This window comes from Topomyia yanbarensis, chromosome 2, assembly GCF_030247195.1.
Source record: "Topomyia yanbarensis strain Yona2022 chromosome 2, ASM3024719v1, whole genome shotgun sequence".
Taxonomy (NCBI): domain Eukaryota; kingdom Metazoa; phylum Arthropoda; class Insecta; order Diptera; family Culicidae; genus Topomyia; species Topomyia yanbarensis.
The window spans coordinates 68,793,454-68,812,641 of record NC_080671.1 but is presented as its reverse complement, the minus strand read 5'-3'; the positions used below and the strand labels follow the sequence as shown (position 1 = coordinate 68,812,641).

At 38.8% G+C, this 19,188-nt stretch overlaps 1 protein-coding gene across 3 annotated transcripts in view; it reads right to left on the bottom strand.

Annotated features, from left to right (window-relative positions):
- Positions 1-1,593: 1,593 nt before the first annotated feature.
- The window catches only part of LOC131678336 (uncharacterized), a 102,721-nt gene continuing 85,126 nt past the window's right edge, over positions 1,594-19,188 (bottom strand). For all 3 annotated transcript variants that reach the window (XM_058958404.1, XM_058958403.1, XM_058958402.1), the window contains exons 2-4: positions 14,543-15,397; positions 3,040-3,340; positions 1,594-2,975 (exon numbers count right to left, since the gene is read on the bottom strand). In XM_058958404.1, coding sequence (XP_058814387.1) covers positions 2,859-2,975; positions 3,040-3,340; positions 14,543-15,351 — 1,227 coding nt within the window. In that variant the 5' untranslated portion in view covers positions 15,352-15,397 and the 3' untranslated portion in view covers positions 1,594-2,858. The remainder of the gene's footprint in view (positions 2,976-3,039; positions 3,341-14,542; positions 15,398-19,188) is intronic.

Below are 19,188 nucleotides of genomic sequence, written 5' to 3'. Positions count from 1 at the left end.
TTGTTCCTAGGGGCAATTAGCACAGGCGAGTTGAGTTAAACTGTTTAAATCGCCTGACCATGTTCGTCCGCATTTTTTTTGACAGGGAGCATACGACCCACAAATCTTCACTAATGCCTCTTCCGCCCAAAACGAAACTGAGCCATGCTCCAACCCCAATCGCTGTTAAAATGTGTGAACTGACAGCGGTTTGGGCCAGAACCAGACCCAGCTCCGGGTTTAAGCAAAAACGGCACATGGTGGCTCGTACCCCGCTTGACACCGCGGGGAGGTAAGGGATAGGAGTTCTGTATCAGAGGTGAATGGTGACATAGTGTGCCCTCATGTTGCACAATAGTACAGCTTTGCCAAACTATTAACTCAAATTCGTGTTTATAAATCACGAAACCTTTTTTCTCGATTTTGACTGAAACACCATTTACTTTTTAGTAAGGATTATGAAAATTGACTTGAGATTCATAATCTGCTATGTCCAAAACCCATAATTCCATGTAATTGTTACAAAATATTGACATTCTACCACGAATAATTCATTGAGTGTTCTCAAAACGATCAGTAGGACTTATTATTGACATGGAAACGCCACAGTGACGAAGAAAGAGCAAATTCTCGATGTCCGTTATATCCGCTCGGACCTTTCAAGGGCCCTATTCTCACAGTCACGTCACCTAGTGACTAGAACAAAATTTCCTTCTAGTCACTAAGTGACGTGACTGTGAGAATAGGGCCCCAAGTCTGTTACTTTTCTGATACAACTAATCGCTCCTACGATACCTTCCACAATTACATGGAACTACTAACGCCGGATTTATTCCTGTGCATTTGAACACTGTTATTGAGACCAAGAATAAAAATAACAAAGTTCTGTGACCGACGACCCAGGACCTTGAATATAATAGTTAAAACACTACCAACAGAAGACACGGAAAATGTGGTGGAACGGTGGTGCCTGAAGCATGTTCCAGTTGCAGGACATTCAAAAAATCTGGTGAGATCAACCTAATTTATTGTTATTTTATAGTTCATTAGATAATTCATACCATACCATAATTATACCCACATATCCACTTCGCATTTTCCTTCCCTACTAACCAATACTACTAAGCTATGTAGCTTGGATTGAAGACAAGAACCAAAATACTTTGGTTGTCTTTGTTTGATGAATCAGTTTCTGGATTTAGGAAATAAATAAATAACGTGAAAAATCGGTTGTCACGTCTTTCTTCGGAAAGGAAGTAAAGCTGTTGGTCCGGGCACATGTGTTGATGGGCCGCAATCTAAGGTCCAGATGGTGAGGTGCGAAGCTCAGTGCGGACAGAAGCGAGAGATATCAACGAAAAATAACATAGAAACATGGAGGTAAAATATCTGTTTTACTATAGAAACTTTGACCAAAAATCTAACTGATAGTGAAGGCTTTCCAAAACTGAAAGTATATGTACTGCGCACGCCTATAGTTTTAGGTAATGCTTCTACCTTTATTTAGTTCTTTGTTCATAATTAGCGCGTGTACCCACTGGTCTTGATTGATGGAGACGCATAGCGCGTTGCTGCGACCAGAATATTCTCAATGAAAAAATACGCATGACTAAATTAATTTTTTTAAACTCCTATACAGTTTTTATTCTTTTATTCAATAATACACATGTTTTGTTTTTCTTCTGTTCTGTTTTGTGTTTAAGCTACAATTAAGTTTAAGATAATTCTAAACACATCGCATAAATTTAATCATTTATTTCAGTTATCGTTTGCATTCGCATTTATCGTTTATGATATTAAGTTAAAAATAAAATAAAAAACTAAACCAAACACGTTCCCCCGTCTGCCGTCAAAATCCTTTGGAATTGAGCTAGCAGTAACGGGCAAACCTAATCACAACTGAAGTATATTTTATATTCATAACAAAACGTATTCTCTGCTGATCCTTGCGTTAACTCGCACATTGAGATGGTAGAAAACAGATATAGGTAGCTTCCAATAGTCCTGATGGGTGTTTAGTTAATCACACTTCATCAAAATCCCTGATAGTCCAAACCTCTATCCTGTTTAATCATTAGCATACAGCTTATAGTCCTCCCTCGTGTTGATTTGTACATAAAAATCATTGTTTATTTAGTCTAGATGCGATAGGGAAATCAAATTCATACATAAGCCTGTTGCGTTGCATTTTTCTCTTGTCGTACCTTAAACTAGTCCTGATTTTCGTTCAAAAATCCTGCCATACCGTGTAATTGATTTGTGTACGTGTGTGTGTCGTCTGCACATTTCCTGATAACTGATCACCGGAGTCTGTTTGCGCATTCGATCATGTTAGGCTAATCAATTGCTGCCTAAGCGGATGAAAGGATACAAACCTTATCTTTCTCTTTTTTGCAATGATGAAAGACATACATATTCATATCTACAGACTAAACGTAGAATCGAAAGAAAAGGTGGAATTAATTGCAATGCGCGTAACCTGTTGCTTCGTTCCGCCCTTAGACTAAATTATACATTTATAGTTTTCAATGTAATTCAGATTTGTTTTGCTGCAGCAACCTCTTGCCATTCTATTTTGCTTCCTCGGCTGGTTTAATCCTCTTTCGACGCTTCATTGCTTGCACGACTTGCCCCAAGAGATAATCAAATGAGAATGATTAAGCGCATCGGGGTGCCTTATATCGACTGCCCTCCACGTAGGTAATATTTCCTTCCTTTTTTAATTAATTGTTCACTAGTTACTTTTTTACTTATGGTAAGTATATGTTCTATCGTGTGAAGGTATTTAGAAGGAGAAAATTTTGTAGCTTTTGTGTTAGTTTGACTATGTGTTTGTGTTTGTGGGTTTCAGTGTTTGTGTGTGGGTGTGTAGGACTGGCTTATTCAATATCATGGAATCTTAATATGGCACGGCCGGGTATTTCTGAGCTGGCCAATTTGCGTACCACTTCAGCAGCTTGTTCCGAAGGGAATACTGTATGCGGTGGAGGTTCGATCTGTTGAACGAAAGAATCGTCAGTTAGTTCTATGAATGTTAATCTCTGTTATCGATATAATTACCTCATTGGCAGCCACCAGCTTGACTAGGGCTTGCAGTTGTTCGATGGTACCAGTCGGAACAACCTCGATAGACACACCTCGATCCTCCGCCCGTTTAGCGTACTTGGCCAGCAGTTTTTCGGCGATTTCGTCACTGATGAACGCAGTCCCGCCCTTAGTCAGACACTTCATCGATCGGTGTAAGCTGCGCGAGGTAGTACCGAAGTCGATAACAATGTCCACCAGTCCATCGCAGGCATCGTGTGTGCGCTCGATCAGCTGCTTCTCGTACAGATCCTCGTTCCACTGGACGAGATTAACTCTGGAAAGAGGTGGAGAAAGAACGAAATTACAGTTATTAAGAACGTCCATAATTGTAGGACCTCCAGAATACGACGACTGATTGGATGACAATGGTAATTCCAAGTATACGATTCTCAATTATTCATTTATTTATTTCTTTATTATGTCCATCGGACTTTAGAGTCTACATGGACAGTCAGGATGGGAAAAGCCCATCTGAGTTGGACACCTTTCATGCCATTCTCAGACGGGCGCAAAACCACCATCTTTTAAAATCACAAACACATACAATAATTATAACTACAATTTATCTTAAGTCCTAGTACACACAAATCTTCACATTAAAAAGTAATACAGCAGATCGTCTAATTTTGTCGGCAAAGCGGCTGGACGGCTCACCAAATTCGAAAAGCTCCTCCACGGCGGTAAATGCGCGAATACATGCCGCAATCGGTTCGTTGTATCCAAATACGGTTCTATGGAATCTGTGTTGAAGTAGAGTTCCGCTTCGCAGTGATCGATTTGGTATACGAAAATCTGCTTCCGCAAATATCTCTGGAGCGTCAATCTCCCCGTTGATTAGTTGTGCGATAAATACCGCCTGTTGAGTTTTTTGGCGACTTTGTAATGTTTCAAGTCCCAGCAATTGACACCTATCCGGATATGGTGGCAGATTAACTGGGTCTCGCCATGGCAGGCTTCTTAGTGCCATGCGAACGAAGCGTTTCTGCACTCGTTCGATTCTAATGCACTACGAAACTTGATGTGGTAACCAGATCACTGAGACGTTTTCAAAAATCGGGCGAACGAATGAACAGTACAGAGCTTTCATGCAAAGCGGATCCTCGAATTCCTTTGCAATTTTGAAGATAAAACCCAGTTGACGCGAAGCTTTTGAGATGATCAACGAGTGCTTTGCATCCAACTGCACTCCCAAATCGCACACTTGCTCGTATCTCGTCAAAACTAATGCTGTGATCGAACATAACGGGCCGTGAAATTCGATGAAACGTTATCACTTGGCATTTGGCCACGTTACAGACAAGCTTATTCTTGCAGCACCAATCAACAAACAGTTGCAGCAGACCTTGTAAGCGCCAACAATCCTCTACCGTGCGAACTAGGAGGTACAGTTTCAAATCATCTGCATAAATAGCTCCCAATATTGCGAATAGCAAGGGTCCTAAGTTACTGCCTTGCGGAACACCTGATGTATTTGAGAACTGCGAAGATATGCTTCATTCAATTTTACTTGTAAAACTCTTCCAGAAAGATACGATTCCAACCAGGCCACGAGTTGAGAAGACATTCCCAGTCGAGATAACTTGCAAAGAAGTATCCTGTGATTAATTTTGTCGAGCGTTGCTTTTAAATCTGTATATATGACATCCATCTGTGCTTTGGCATCCATGCCCGCGATGCACCTGGACGTGAAACTCAGCAAGTTTGTTGCGACTGATCTTCCTGGCATAAATGCATGCTGATCGAACGAGATGTAATTCTTTGCACAATCTAACATGGCAACACTCACAATTATCTCAAAAAGTTTCGAGGATGCAGAAAGACTGGTTATTCCACGATCATTTTCAGCGTTCCACCGATCGCCATCCTTAAAAATAGGACACATGTATGACTGCTTCCATATGCGAGGGAATTTAGCTTGCTCAAATGATCGATTGAAAATCCTACTCAATGGACCAATGGACCAGTGATGCAGCGGCGTAGAACAACAGCGGGCAAGCCATTTGGTCCGGGTGAAAAAGAGCTTTTTAGTTTCTTTGCGGCATGGTCAACCAGTTCAGGCGTAACAACAAAAGTGCTCAAATCAATTACACCGATGGGAACATCGATAGCAGCATTTTCCGCCTCTTGCCTTGAAGTAAAGTGCCACGATCGGTAGCTGGGCGAACCGATTGACCATTTTCACCACGACGGCGCTTCGAGCTCAATCCTGGTCATATGGGTGTACTCATACAGTTGAATAAAAACTAAACATTATGTCGCGGTTCAAATACCTACATTTTAGTTATTGCTAAAGCTTCTATTTCGAGAGAACCTTGAAAACATCCCCTGAGCCACATCTCAAATACCTACCAATGGACCGGTGATCACGATACTGTTGGGAATCTGTGATGACATCATCACACTTCTTGATGGCGGAATGGTTAACGCACCCAACTAGAGACTGGGAAATCGCAGGTTCGATTCCTGCTTGAGAACATATATTTTCACAGTGTGCCCAATAAAAAGTGAATTGTCACCGTTTCGGTCATTCTCTCTGTGTCTATTTTTCATTGGACAATCGGAAGTACCAATTTGCGCATAAGTTGGATTTGAATGTTTCGTATTCCTCTCGTCAGTAACTGACATCAACTTGCTGAATTGAGTGTTGTGCCTTTATACGCAAATTGTTACATTCAATTTTGTTTTTCATTCAGGAAATATAAAGATTGAGTACAATTTGAGTTAGAATAAAATCAATGGCAAATAAGCTTTAATTAGTTTTCGAGCGAAAATGAATGATTTTTGCCTTTCTCAATAGAAAGGTATTGCAATTGCTCTGAAAACAGACTTTTTAACGGAGGCCCGGAGGGCCGAGTGTCATATACCATTCGATTCAGTTCGTCGAGTTCGGCAAATGTCTGCGTGTGTATGTATGTGTGTATGTATGTATGTGTGTGCGCGTCTGTGTGTGTATGTGACCACAAATGTAACTCATTTTTCTCAGAGATGGCTGAACCGATTTTGACAAACTTAGTCTCAAATGAAAGGTGCAACGTTCCCGTTCGGCTGCTATTGAATTTCTAATGGATCCGACTTCCGGTTCCGGAATTACAGGGTGATGAGTACGAACACGCAGAAAATGTCGATTTTAATAAATTCTGCAATGAATGTATAATGGTGAAAATTTTTCCAAAATATGACCACAACTGCTTCGATTTGTAGTATTAGGTCACTAACATCCATTCAAAGTCTATTTGGCCACATTGGCCACCATCATCGGTTCCGGAAGCCCCGGCGGAAGTATCTAAATTCAGAATAACAGTCACATCGGTTTTTCGGAGATGGCTAGACCGATTCAACTAAACTTGGTCTCAAATGAAAGATGTTGCATCTCCGTAAATGGCTATTTAATTTCATCTCGATCCAACTTCCGGTTCCGGAGTTACAGGTTGTGGTGTGCGATCACATAGCAAATTGCGATTCAAACCGATACTCCGATGAAAGCAAAAAAGGTAAAAATTTCGCTAAAATGTCTCTCAAACAACTTAAATTTGCTGTTCTAGGTCACCGACGGCCAACCAAACTTTCGTTGACTACATTGACCACCATAGACGGTTCCGGAAGTGCCCGGGAAAAGCGGCCATCTTTCAAAACTTACGAACTCACATCAGTTTCCTGGAAATGGTTGGGCCGATTTTCACAAACTTAGTCCCAAATGATAGCTATAATATCCCACAGATGTCTATAAAATTTCGTACGGATCGCTTATATGGGGCCGGAAATATAGACTAAATCGTCCGGTCAGGTAAGCCGGAACTCAAAATTTTTTTTCAAATGGGGGACCCTATGAAATTTCAGAAATCGAATTCGTATTTTTGATGCCAAACATTCTTAAAATGTATGGAACGTCGAGATTTTATGTTATCTCGAATTTTTTTTTTATAAAAATCTGTTTTTTCTTTTTCGTGGCTGTTTTTTCTTTTTCAAAATTTTAGAACTCGAATAATGATTTATTTTCCTGTATATAGTTGTCATGTGATGTATAATAATAAAATGTAATATATGCATTTAAAAGCTTTTAATGAATATAAACAACGCACACATTCTCGTGATTCATGATTGAGAAAGGCACAATTGCACCGCTAGGTGGATTAAAATAGGTTTTTGCTATACAAATCGCACTAATTTTTCGATACAATATAGTACGAATAGTTACATTCTTAATTGTTCTTTATTCACATACATTTGGGAAATACTCTTCTTTTTTGTTCAGCCTTATTTCGGCCAAATATCTGGTTACGTCTTTGCACAGTAATGCCAGGGGAAAAAATACACGCAAGTTTTTTGCGCGGTATTTTTTAAGCGGTTTTTTTCGCGGATTTTTAAATTTACGCGGTATACATTAACGAGGTTTCCATTAACGCGGATTCTTAAATTCACACGGTCTTCACTTACGCAGATTTTACGAAATTTACGTGGTTTTCATTTACGCGGATTTTGAAATTTACGCGGATTTTGAAATTCTAAACAAACCTGGTAATCTTAATTGTGTATCGTGATTCAGTGGTGATACAAAATACAAACCGACAGATGACTCATTTTCGACAAAAACTCATATGGGTCTATTATGCTTTTATGGGCGGTGTATCCCCCGTGTAAAAAAAACCTGAGTGTACATAACATTCGATCAACCAAACCCACATACAGTGAGGAGTTCTGAAAAAACTATCTGTTTCCATATTGATTAACCTACCGTTGAATGCTTTGATCTGATGTTGAGGTATTTCCGTGCTGAGAATCAAAACTTGAAATTTTAAAATTTGAACTGATTGGAATAGTGTTTTAACATCCTTGATGCAGTTGTAGGGTAATTAATATTCACAAATAAGTTGTACGCATTCAATGTCACTTTCTCTGGTTGTGGCGAAGCCAGTAGAATTCTTAAACTCAACTCTGTGGTACTGATGGAAGTATTACTGAGTTGGTGGTATTACGTTAAGTAAGTACCTAGGATGCACTATTTCAACACTCTTCAGAATTTCGGTGGGTCGACTAGAACCAGTCAGTCATGGAGTTCCTTTTAAAAACATTTAAACGTGCGAGTTCTCAATATGCGCAAATAACAATGCACACCAGTCTGCTTTAAACTTCTGTCCAAGCCAGCGCAAAACGCATTTAAGGCAATAGTCGTCTCGATATTGATATGGTCGGTTTAAAGTCAGACTGGACCAAGTCGCAAAATTTCAAAAAATGGGGTAATAGTAGCACTGTATAAAGCATTTCTTCAGCTACATTGGACTTTTGCCATATATTCTGACTGGTTATAGTTAGTATTTCGGTTAACTAGAACCAGCTAGAATTTCGGTTCCTTTTCAGGCTGAACTTTACTGGGGTATTGTTATTGAAGTAGAAACGCGAATAGCTTATGAAAACGTCATAATGAAACGAAATAATTGAATTTGTCGGAACAAAATTTGAAATATCTCGACAACTTCTACATTTTCGCACTTTCGAAAAGCATACGGTAGATGCTAAGTGTAATAACAAAGTAAGATATTGTCAAATTTATATTGAAGATAACAATCCACGTAATCGTAGTATGGATAAGAGAGAAAAGTTCAACTGTACTACTAGGTGCACTAGATTTTTACTGATAGTTTCTCCATAGTGTAATTACATTTAATATGTTTCCTTTTTCTGTAGATTTTTATTTCGTGGAGTTGTTGACTTTTCTCGTAGAAAACGAAAAATAAAAATTTTCCAATTTATGCACGTAAGGTTTCGGATTACATAAAAACATTCATAAAAAATGACAACGATCAACTCACATAACTTTATATCACACATCCTCCATTCCCTCCTACTATCGCTCACTCTCCATCACTAGGCGTGCGATCATTCCTTCACGACTGTTTGCGCTCCTCACTATTCCAACACTGTCAAAGCGTGGTGACCAGACCGTCGTCTGTTTCCTTTTAACCACGATAAAAACACATCTCATTGATAGGTTTTTTATACTCAACCTTGAGTTCAATATACTTAAATTTAAGCTGAATTTACCTAATTTTCAGTATATGCCAAACAACTCAAAATTATCTTATTCCACGGAAGAACTCGACTGAGTCGAATCTCTCGTTTTGTTTATAACAACACTAATAAGTGCGACGCACAGCTCAAAAGTAAGTTAAATGAACTTATTCTTTGGGTTGTTTTATTTGTACGTGTAGGTTCACCGTTTTATCCTCGCCATGTATTTTGATGCGAAACATCTCTGCAGTTAGTCTACTCTCCTGGTTTTAGATTCTTTCAAGTATTGGGTCATGCAAGATAAAAATTCGAAATGCGATTGAAATCAGTTGACGTTTGATTTGGCGAAAAATTGCCTCAAAGACAGGTTAGGTGCATTTGGGTCCCTTGAAGAGAGAGTATGACGAACATGCGAACAAAATTGACTATCATACTGCATGAAAATAGAGGGACTCCAAAACGTTTGGCACTTCAACTTTGTTTACCTTTTTTGGCGACGGAAGCGCAGAAATTAAATTGAAAAAATCCTTGCTATCCGACACCATAAATCGCGAAAATGATCGAAGAATATATTTCGGATCATTTCGATACTGACTCTTTAATTGCGAAGAGTTTGAAAGAGTTAGAAATAGATTACGAGATATTTTATCTGAAAAGCGATTTGGATCCAGAAGCGGAGCTTGAAAACTCCAATTCTTCGTTGCAATGCTCTACAAACCCGGCAAATGGAGTTAAGAAAAAGGTAAGCTAACAATCGACAAAATTTAATGAGTTTTACATTGAATTCTGATATTTTATAATCACAGTGACGCACTGATTCTCCACCGGTGGATGAAAGCCACCTTTTCGATGCTGATTTGTCTGATGGATCGAACGCTCAGGTTAGTGACGATGCGATTCTAAGATTCAGTGCAACGGTTTACGAGAAAAAATTCAAAAGCCAAAAAACATTTCACAGATGTGGAGATGTTGCTGTCACTGGGGGCACATCTGATGAAATTATGCGAAAAATCTGGGAGTTTTGCGTGAAGTTTATCCATCGGGCCATTGTTTTTTCGGAGATCCCAAATGTTAAGCCAGAGATTTCGTGGGATGATGCATAACCTGAGTTTACTGATCGAGATAAATTTTTAGTGTTTAACGATAAAACTAGTAAACGGAGCTTTCGTCCTTCGAAAGTAGACAACAGTATGTTACAAAGTTGGCTAACAAAAGAAATAACAGTGGTAGTCTTCAAATATTCGAATTCAGTAACAAATTTACAGCAATGAAACATGGTGGAAAGTCAGCTGATTCGACCTTTAGCAAGATATCGTGCAGGTGCGAAATCAATCGCTTCAGTACTTAATGAAAGATGAGCTTAAGGCTCGACATGGAAAATACCTGTGCGCTGATGATGTGATCTGGGGATGCTGGGCGAGTTGGATTTGTAGTAAGCCACAAGATGCACGTGACGATTTCCAAAATCAAACGCCACCGGAGCATCTCATTAGCTTATTTACTTCTGTTCCGGTGCATACCCGATCAGAAACACATAACAGAAATATTTCAAAACTATATCTCGCATTGCTACTTGTAATAAATTTCTGTTATTTTAACTACTAACGAGACCTAATTTATAACACAATAGGTTACAAAAAATGAGTTCTGTTATAATCTTATTATTTCATTCTGATCGGGTAGTGATACATTACTCAATAAAGCAAGGATTGATTTTCAAGTGGCAAACACCGTTAACAATGCTTATAGTCGAATACTTGAAGCTTTAAAAAAAAAAGACCATCAACAGCTGGTAAACATCACTGCGATAATGGGTCAAAGGATTTCGTTGTTGGAGCAGAAACAAGAAGAATACGGCGAATTGTTGAGAACAATGATGGGCTCCGTAGCCGTAAAGGAAAACAAATTCTCAATAGAGCTGGCACAATCTGTTGTAGATTGCATTGATGTTGATCACGAATAATGTTTTTTGTTATAAAAAGATTTTCCGAATTATACCGAAAGCAACTGTATTTTATTGATAGTTTGTAACATAACTTTTTAAAGAAAATTGATCATGCAAGCAGAAATTAAAATACTATGTTTTAAAACCAAAATTTTTCATGTTTTGTTCAAGCCCTTTAGGGACCATTCATAAATTACGTAACGCAAAAATTGCCCAAATTGACTCCCCCCTCCTCCCATGTAACAAATTGTCACAAATTTTTCTATCCCCCCCTCCCCTATTACGTAACAAATTCGTCGAAAAATTTTTTTTTGTTCAGTAAAAACATGTTACGTAACGGTCTAGCTTACTCCTCCTCCCCCATATGTCACAACATGTCACAACTTTTCGGACCCCCTCCCCCCTAAACGCGTTACGTAATTTATGAATGGTCCCTTACTTGGATCGAACAATCCACCGGGTTTTTGTAAATATTCGTGCAATCGAAATTTTTAAAACGTCTTAATCCCTCTGCTACACATAATGTTACATCTTTTCGACTATTTTCTACGTAAACGCGTTTCAGATATTTTTTTAGGTAGCCGAATAGATATTCAATTGGATTGTAAAAAGGAGCATATGCCGGAAGAAAAATAATAACAATACCCAAATAACGTAAGTAATTAATTATTGAAGGGTGGCAGTGTATTCTAGCGCCGTCCATCACCCAAACAGAATATTCTCCTGGATATCGTTTTACTTGTCCGGAAGTTGCAAATGTTCGTACGCATTCAAAGAATTTTATTCGCGTGAAGGTGCCTTCGGTCGCAAATGTTTCTAGTACTCCATTGAAACCTATAAAACACAACAGCGAACTACGTGGACGTCTTGTAAACTCCCCTCTGTATACTAGTTTATCACCAATTGGTGCATTTCCTTTATTTCGAAGCATTGCTCGATTATCACACGACACCTCGTCTAAAAAAATCATATTATGTATATCCCATGAAACAATGGACATTTCAGAAAAAAAATCTATAAATATCTTGCTGTCTTAGCTGTATGGCTCGTCGTTCCAAGACTTTCCATGAGAACCCTTCTGCGTGAAGAATTCGGCTTACAGAAGCAGTACTGATTGGCTTATGAAACACTCTTTCAAACCTTTCCGTGGCTTCATCCAGGTAAAGAATAGGACAATCTTTATATAAATTAACTAGCCAAGTTCTTTCAGTCGTTCCAAACCGAAGATAGACCTTTTCTCGTTCTTTTCTGCTAAAAAACTTATCCGTTTCATAAAGGCGTATCCATTTAGAAATGGTGGTTCGGTGTTTGGCATATATTTGAGCAAGCTGTATTTTGGTTAAGCCCAAATGGTCGGAGTTAAGTCAGACCGGACTAAGTGACAAAATATTGATTTCGAGAAAAACGAGTTTAAAATTTAAATCGCAGCATCCCTTACATTATGATTGGAAATTAATTTTTGCCGTAATTCTCGTTTTTTGTTACATATTTCAAATCTGGCAAGAGTCGAATGTAGCTGACGAAATTCTGTATCCATTGCTATAATTATCTCATTTATTGATGTTTTGCGACTTAGTCCGGTATGACTTAACACCGAACAAATAGTAGTATCCATATAAGCAATGATACACTGTATTGCAGGAAGCATGCTGATGGAAAACTTTCTGTCGGATGTCGGTCATTGCTATACTCAGTTTTGGACAGTAAAACGGATCTCGTACTTCTTTGTCAAATAACGGAAGAAAATATATCCTAAACAACGTTAAATAGTACTAATTAGATTTGCGATAATGATGTGAAACAAAAATGTATGCCATCAAAACAAAAACAATTGTTCAAAGGAGCTCATAACAATCAAAACAAAAACAAGTGTGAAATGAATAGGCGGATGTCACGCGGCTATTTGAAGCTGCGCATTACGACTGCCGCGATGTGAGATTTTTTTTATAAGCGCCGCAATATCCGGGCATTCGTTGGCGAAATCGAAGATGTGTCCTTCTTGCAGAGTGTGCTGGGCTAAACCAGTTCTTGTGCTCCACTACTTTCGTTTCCAGTTTTCTTCCCGCGTGTCCTGTGTACGTCTTGCCATTGCCTGTTGTGGGGATTGGGTACTTCAGCTTAGAGAAAATTCAGTTTTTTTTTTTATTTTGGCTATTGGTTTGAAAGTTTTGTATTATATTTTCTTAATTTTCTTTAGTATTCCAGGGACGTACGGCACAGCTACATATGCCATTTCCGAAGTCGCATCTTTATTCTGCTGTAGGCCATTCTAGTGACTATAATTTACTGAGGCCATCTGAGTGTATATAAGGGAAGTGACGACACTGTCAAAATTGGAACAATGATTATTTGTCAGTGTCATTCCAAACGAGTCAAATCCATGTATTTTGAGAGGTCGTCTGTTTGTTTGGAATATTACTGACAGATAATTATGACAGTTGTCTTCACTCTTCTTACATACACTCTGGAAGGCATAACTAAATGAATATAACTAAACCAGGCATTGCATTTATCGCTCATATGAGTAAATGCGCCCGGATAGTTTGCTACTGCGACAATAAAAACTCACATTTTCACACGAAAAGTTATTGGCACTCACACAACTTCTCCGGATAAATACAACGTGTTATTTCTCCGGATAAATAAAACAGCCGGAGAATGAGTGAATGAGTTCATCACGGTATCGTTTTTGCGTTCCCTGCTTTGCTGTCGTTATTCCAAAACACGATAAAACAAGTCTATCATACTTCTTTGCCGCGTTTCTTTGTAATTAAGTGTATTTTTTGAAGTTTTTATTGATTTCCACGAAATTAAAATTTTATCTTCTTCTCCGGTGAGAAGGAAAAAGTCAAATAAATGTTATCCGGAAAATCATTCTCACGCTATTTGTGGAGACGGAGAATTTTGCGACTCACCTTATCTCGGAAAAGTTGGACATCGGATAAGCTACTTCTCGCGTGAGTGAGAGAGAATTACAATCCCTGAACTAAACAATAACTAAATGAATATTTCTCAGAGAGTAACTCATTGCAGATATGACGTTTTTAAAAAACGCTCAAGAATTAGCAAAGAACTGGAAGGTGAAGTATATTTTTCAATATTAAGAGCCACTCAAGGGAGAGCAAGGAGCTGAAAGAAGAAAGTTTAGAAAAGCGTGAAATAGGGTCATATGAGCAAGCTTAGAGTTTCCCGTCGTCTAAAACTAATTTTTAAAAAAGCGAAATTTTTAAAAACAGAAATTAAATTTTTTCTCGACAGAAATGTTAAGGGAGAAGTAAAATGTGGATGTAAGATCTCACAGTTGCAGAATTTGATTTCAACAGCATTTTAAAAGCGACAATACAATTTATCGACTGTTGAAACCGACTGTTGAACCCGAACCAACTATCCCACATTTTTCTACGATAAGCATTGTTGATCTGATAGATATAATCAATGAAAAATCTAAACACACTCTATAGAAGAATAATTCGCAACTGTATACAAATCTTAGCAAACTACAGACAATTAGAACAATGTACTTACTTTTCGCACTTCTTCGCCAGCACGAACCCTTCATCTCGCAGACTGGCCACAGTGATCTGAATCTTGTCCTTGGTAGCCGGCGTATAGAAGTGCTGTGCCGCAATTCGGATAGCCCACAGCGCCAGTCCACCGGTGCCGACGATCAGTATCTTTACCTTCTCGTTTGGTCGCGTCGAAAGTAGACTGTCCACGATTTTGTGCGCGGAAATGATAGCGCTCTGGGCCAACAGTGCACCGGTGGGCAGCGTGGCTGCCACACTCAGAGGCAGCGTGTCGGGAATAGGAATCAGATACATCAGATCCGGGACCACCATAAGCTCGGAGTAACCGGCCGGGACACCTTCGTACGGATAGATGACCACACGTTGGCCTACCTTGAAGCCACAGTCTTCTTTAATTTCACTGCCGAGCGATTCGATGACGCCGGCCACTTCGAAACCGGGGAACAAAGCACCGTCCCGGACGCCATGATGTGCCGCTGGATTGTGCTGAATAGCCACCGAAGTCTGGTGAGTCTGAATCGGTTTGCTGTCTGGACCTTCCTCGCTAATACTGGAAAAGTTGCCGCTCTGCATTTGTTTTGCTAGTATGTGCAGCGATGCGGTGATGTCACCGGTATCAGACAGCTGACTGCTGATCGACGAGATCGATGTGGACTGATTCTTTCGGTAGCATGCCCCGGCGTACACCACAAGAATACGGGCCCCGTTCGGTGGCGTGTCCGGTACTGGAACCACCATATTGAACACGCAGTCTTTGATCTTTGGGGCGGGCGATTCGATCGATACCTGGCGAATTAGTTTACTCATGGCGGCTTCTCTTAGGCGTGTTGCTGTGTCCAACGATATAGAGCGTCTGCAAATGAAGAACGAAAAAAAAATGCAAATATTATTCAATTGAAGGAAGGAGCTTTTCTTAAGGGTAACTTTCTCACCAACCGACAGAACAGAGTATAATGGTTAAGTAATAGTTTTATTCTGCTTGTTACGGTAATCGGAGCTTGACCTTAATGGACCTTGAAGATTGGCCGACTAACAGTAGGGAAAAAAAACCGTGCGGTTCGTTTGAGTGGGTTGTAAATGTAAAGCTGAAACGAGTGGACGTTATTGGTGTGGGTATGTAGTAGGTGAGCAACCGGCTGCGCGAACTATCGCGCATGCGGACCATGGGGCGAACCGGCTATTTTTTATATGAATCTCGAGTGTCATATGGTCGGTGTTAAGTCATAGCGGACTAAGTAACAATTTATTTATTTCGAGAAAAACGAGATTAAAGTTTGAATCGCAGCATCCTTTACATTATAATCGGAAATTAGTTATCGCCATAACTCCTGCTTACTGTCACATATTTCAAATCTGGCAAAAGTCTTATGTAGATGAAGAAGTTCTTCATCCAGTGCTATCATTATCTCATTTTTTGATGTTTTGCGACTTAGTCCGGTCTGACTTAACACCGATCATATGTTCTGGTGGTTGGCGTTGTATAGCTAAGCTAGCATTTCACATATGGTTTGAATCGTACAGATGTGTGCATTAAGCGAAGGTGACGATTGAGAAGCCATATATTTTCCAACTGATTTTTTGCTTATTTTAAGACCACAACTAATTTGTTTAGGTATTGGTTATCAGAATAACAGCCGAAATGAAATACCTTTTGTGATGTCTTAGTAGCCTCCAAAAGCCACAATGCCAAACTACAGCATATTCGGAATTTATTTAAGTGAAAAACATATTAAATGAAGGACTAAATTATTACAGCAGATGTTTACAGATACTCTTCGAAACTGATTTCATAAAGAATAGATACCTACCATTTATGTTATCAGAAACTGTGCTATTGATTGATAAGACTTTTGCAATGAAGTACAGTACCTACTAGATGACGATGAAAAAATCCATCAGTCAGCGGAGCCGATATTGAAATTAGCAATTCTCCATTATTAGTACCTTGGCTAGCTGATGATGATAAGATACCAGCAGGCCATGAGTGATGCGACCCCGAATCGTGGGGATGCGTAAACAGCCCTAATCGGACAACCCGCTGGGAGGTCGGTCAATCAGTAACGAGCTGAAGGATTATATAGTTTACCCGTGTTATCGAACGATTACCGAGCAGCCTCAACGTAACAGCTGGATAACAGACTGGTGCGAGGGTATACACGGTCGAGCACATTGGGCGAAACCAATAAACAATAACCACTGTGATGGATTGCTGCGTATTAGACAAAGATAAACAGATTTTGATTGATTTTCGATGCTCCACTAGATTATGGATCAATCAACGGCCAGTTTCTTATAGGGATTTTGGTCTCTAACACCCTAGTGATGAGTAATTTGTTGGTGGAGTAACCAAGTGCTGGTGAGAAACTAAACAGTTGATTTATTTATTGCACACTTATATCGCTGGGAACTTAATTATTTGGCCATACATCCAAATATTGAATCGTCACAGATATAGAACGTCCTGAATAGAGAGTCTCGGTTTGTTTACTTTCGATTATTACATCGGGAAAGGAACATTCATTTTTAAAACATTACCGAAGTTTTAGATTCTGAGTGGAATATTTGGAAATGAATATTTGTTTGCAAGCCTACTGGATCATTCATTTCTCGCTTTTTCTCATTCACGCCAATACCTTCATTGTTAAATTTTTGTTCTTGCTCTTGTCTCCTGCACTTCTTTGTCCGTCGTCATTTGTATTAGCTTCCTCGCTGATGAAGCTGTTTATTTGGGGGTGCTGAGTGCAACTTTTACAGTTGTTATTGTGACTTGACAAAAACACTTAATTTTTTCTACCGAATCTCAGCTTTTTTTGCATCTTTTGCCGAAATCTCAACAGCTAAGATCTCGGCTAACAATTTTTTTGCTGAGATATCAGTAAAAGTGACGTGACGTAACTGAGACTCGGATAATATTTCGCCTTAAATTAGTAAACAAATGTCACTTTGCTGAGATATAAGTTTCTTAATTTGCTGACTTCACGGCTGTTGGAAAATTACCGAACTAAATTGAGTGTGTACAGCCACATATACATATACATATACATACTTATACAGCATTCGATTGTAATTAATGTAGGCTATAATTTATGGACGAAACTTTTCTGATGATCATTGAAAAAATGAAAAAAATGTACCAAATAACTAGATTTTTGCTGTAAACAAAAATAACTCAGGCCATTTATCATCGCGAAAAAGTTTTCAAGAAAACATGACTTGTTGCAAATCGAAAGAACTTTCCATGTCACGGTTTGAAAATTGGGTAAAATACAAATAGTATTGATTTCTACTCACTTTTGCGCGAAAACGCTTATGCATAATACGGGGCCCTACTCTCATAGTCACGTCACTTGGTGACTAGAGGGAAATTTCCTTCTAGTCACTAGGTTATGTCACTGTGAGAGTAGGACCCATGGTAAGAAAGGGGACGGGCATAGCGTATTTGGTAAGTCGATTACCTTGTACACAGCTCATCTGTGTTCGATTCCCAACACCGCATATAGGGTTAGAGATTTTTCTAATGAGATTTCTCTAATCCGAAAAAGAGACGAATGACTCTAAGGTTAAACGAATCAGAAAAAATGTGCGCAATTGATCAGGCTTATAGGAAACAATAACAATTTGTAAATCGGTTGATGTGTTTCACTTCTATACTTCATAAACATTTACTAGATACGAATTGGCCTGATTCCCCTACCTATTTTGGGTGGCCCGTTTGGGAAATTTTGACTCATTTACTTGTTTATATTGAAACGTGAATTTTTCATAAACAGATTGTGAAGTTGTATCAGTATTTTGTTGTCTTCTACATAAACACGGCAGCATTAATCCCAACTCATTTTTAACCACGTTTTTAGGGTTGCGCTGGAAAACAAAATTTTCTGCTTAGGCTAACGTAATGATATCAGTATTGGATGGCAGAAGTGAAATTTTACAGCCAAATATTCCATTCCGAGAAGACTGAAAAAACTTTTTACCGACAATAAAAACTCGCATTTTCACACGAAAAGTTATTGGCACTCATACAACTTCTCCGGATAACTACAACGTGTTATTTTTCTAGATAAGTAAAGCCGCTGGAGAATGAGCGAATGAGTTTATCACGGTATCGCTTTTGTGCTCACTGCATTGCTACCGCTATTCCAAAACACGAGAAAACAAGTCTATCGTGCTTCTTTGCCGCCGTTCTTGGAAATAAAGTGTATATTTTGACACTTTTATTAATTTCCACGAAATTAAAATATTTTTTTTTTATTCAAATCGTTTATTTGATAAGGCACGTTGCGTTAGCTTAAAGGTGCCAATTTTGTTTTGTTTTACATTTTAAATTGCTTAAAACTAGGGGATTACATATTGATTTTTTTTAAAATGAAACTAATGCGATTTTATAGCTATCTTATATATCTACACAAGGGGATAATATTATTTTCGTAAGATTAGGAGGGTCATTTAGTTTTTGTGGCAATATGGTTTGACATTTTTATCAGTGAGATAATTGGAGCAAATAATGTTTAACTAAGGGGGACAATTTTTTACGACTAACTTAAAACTAGGAATAACTAGAGGACATGATTGAATTTTGTAAAGATTCGTAATTATAGTTATTTTTGTGGGTAGTAGAGTTGGGCATTTTCAACGAGATTATAT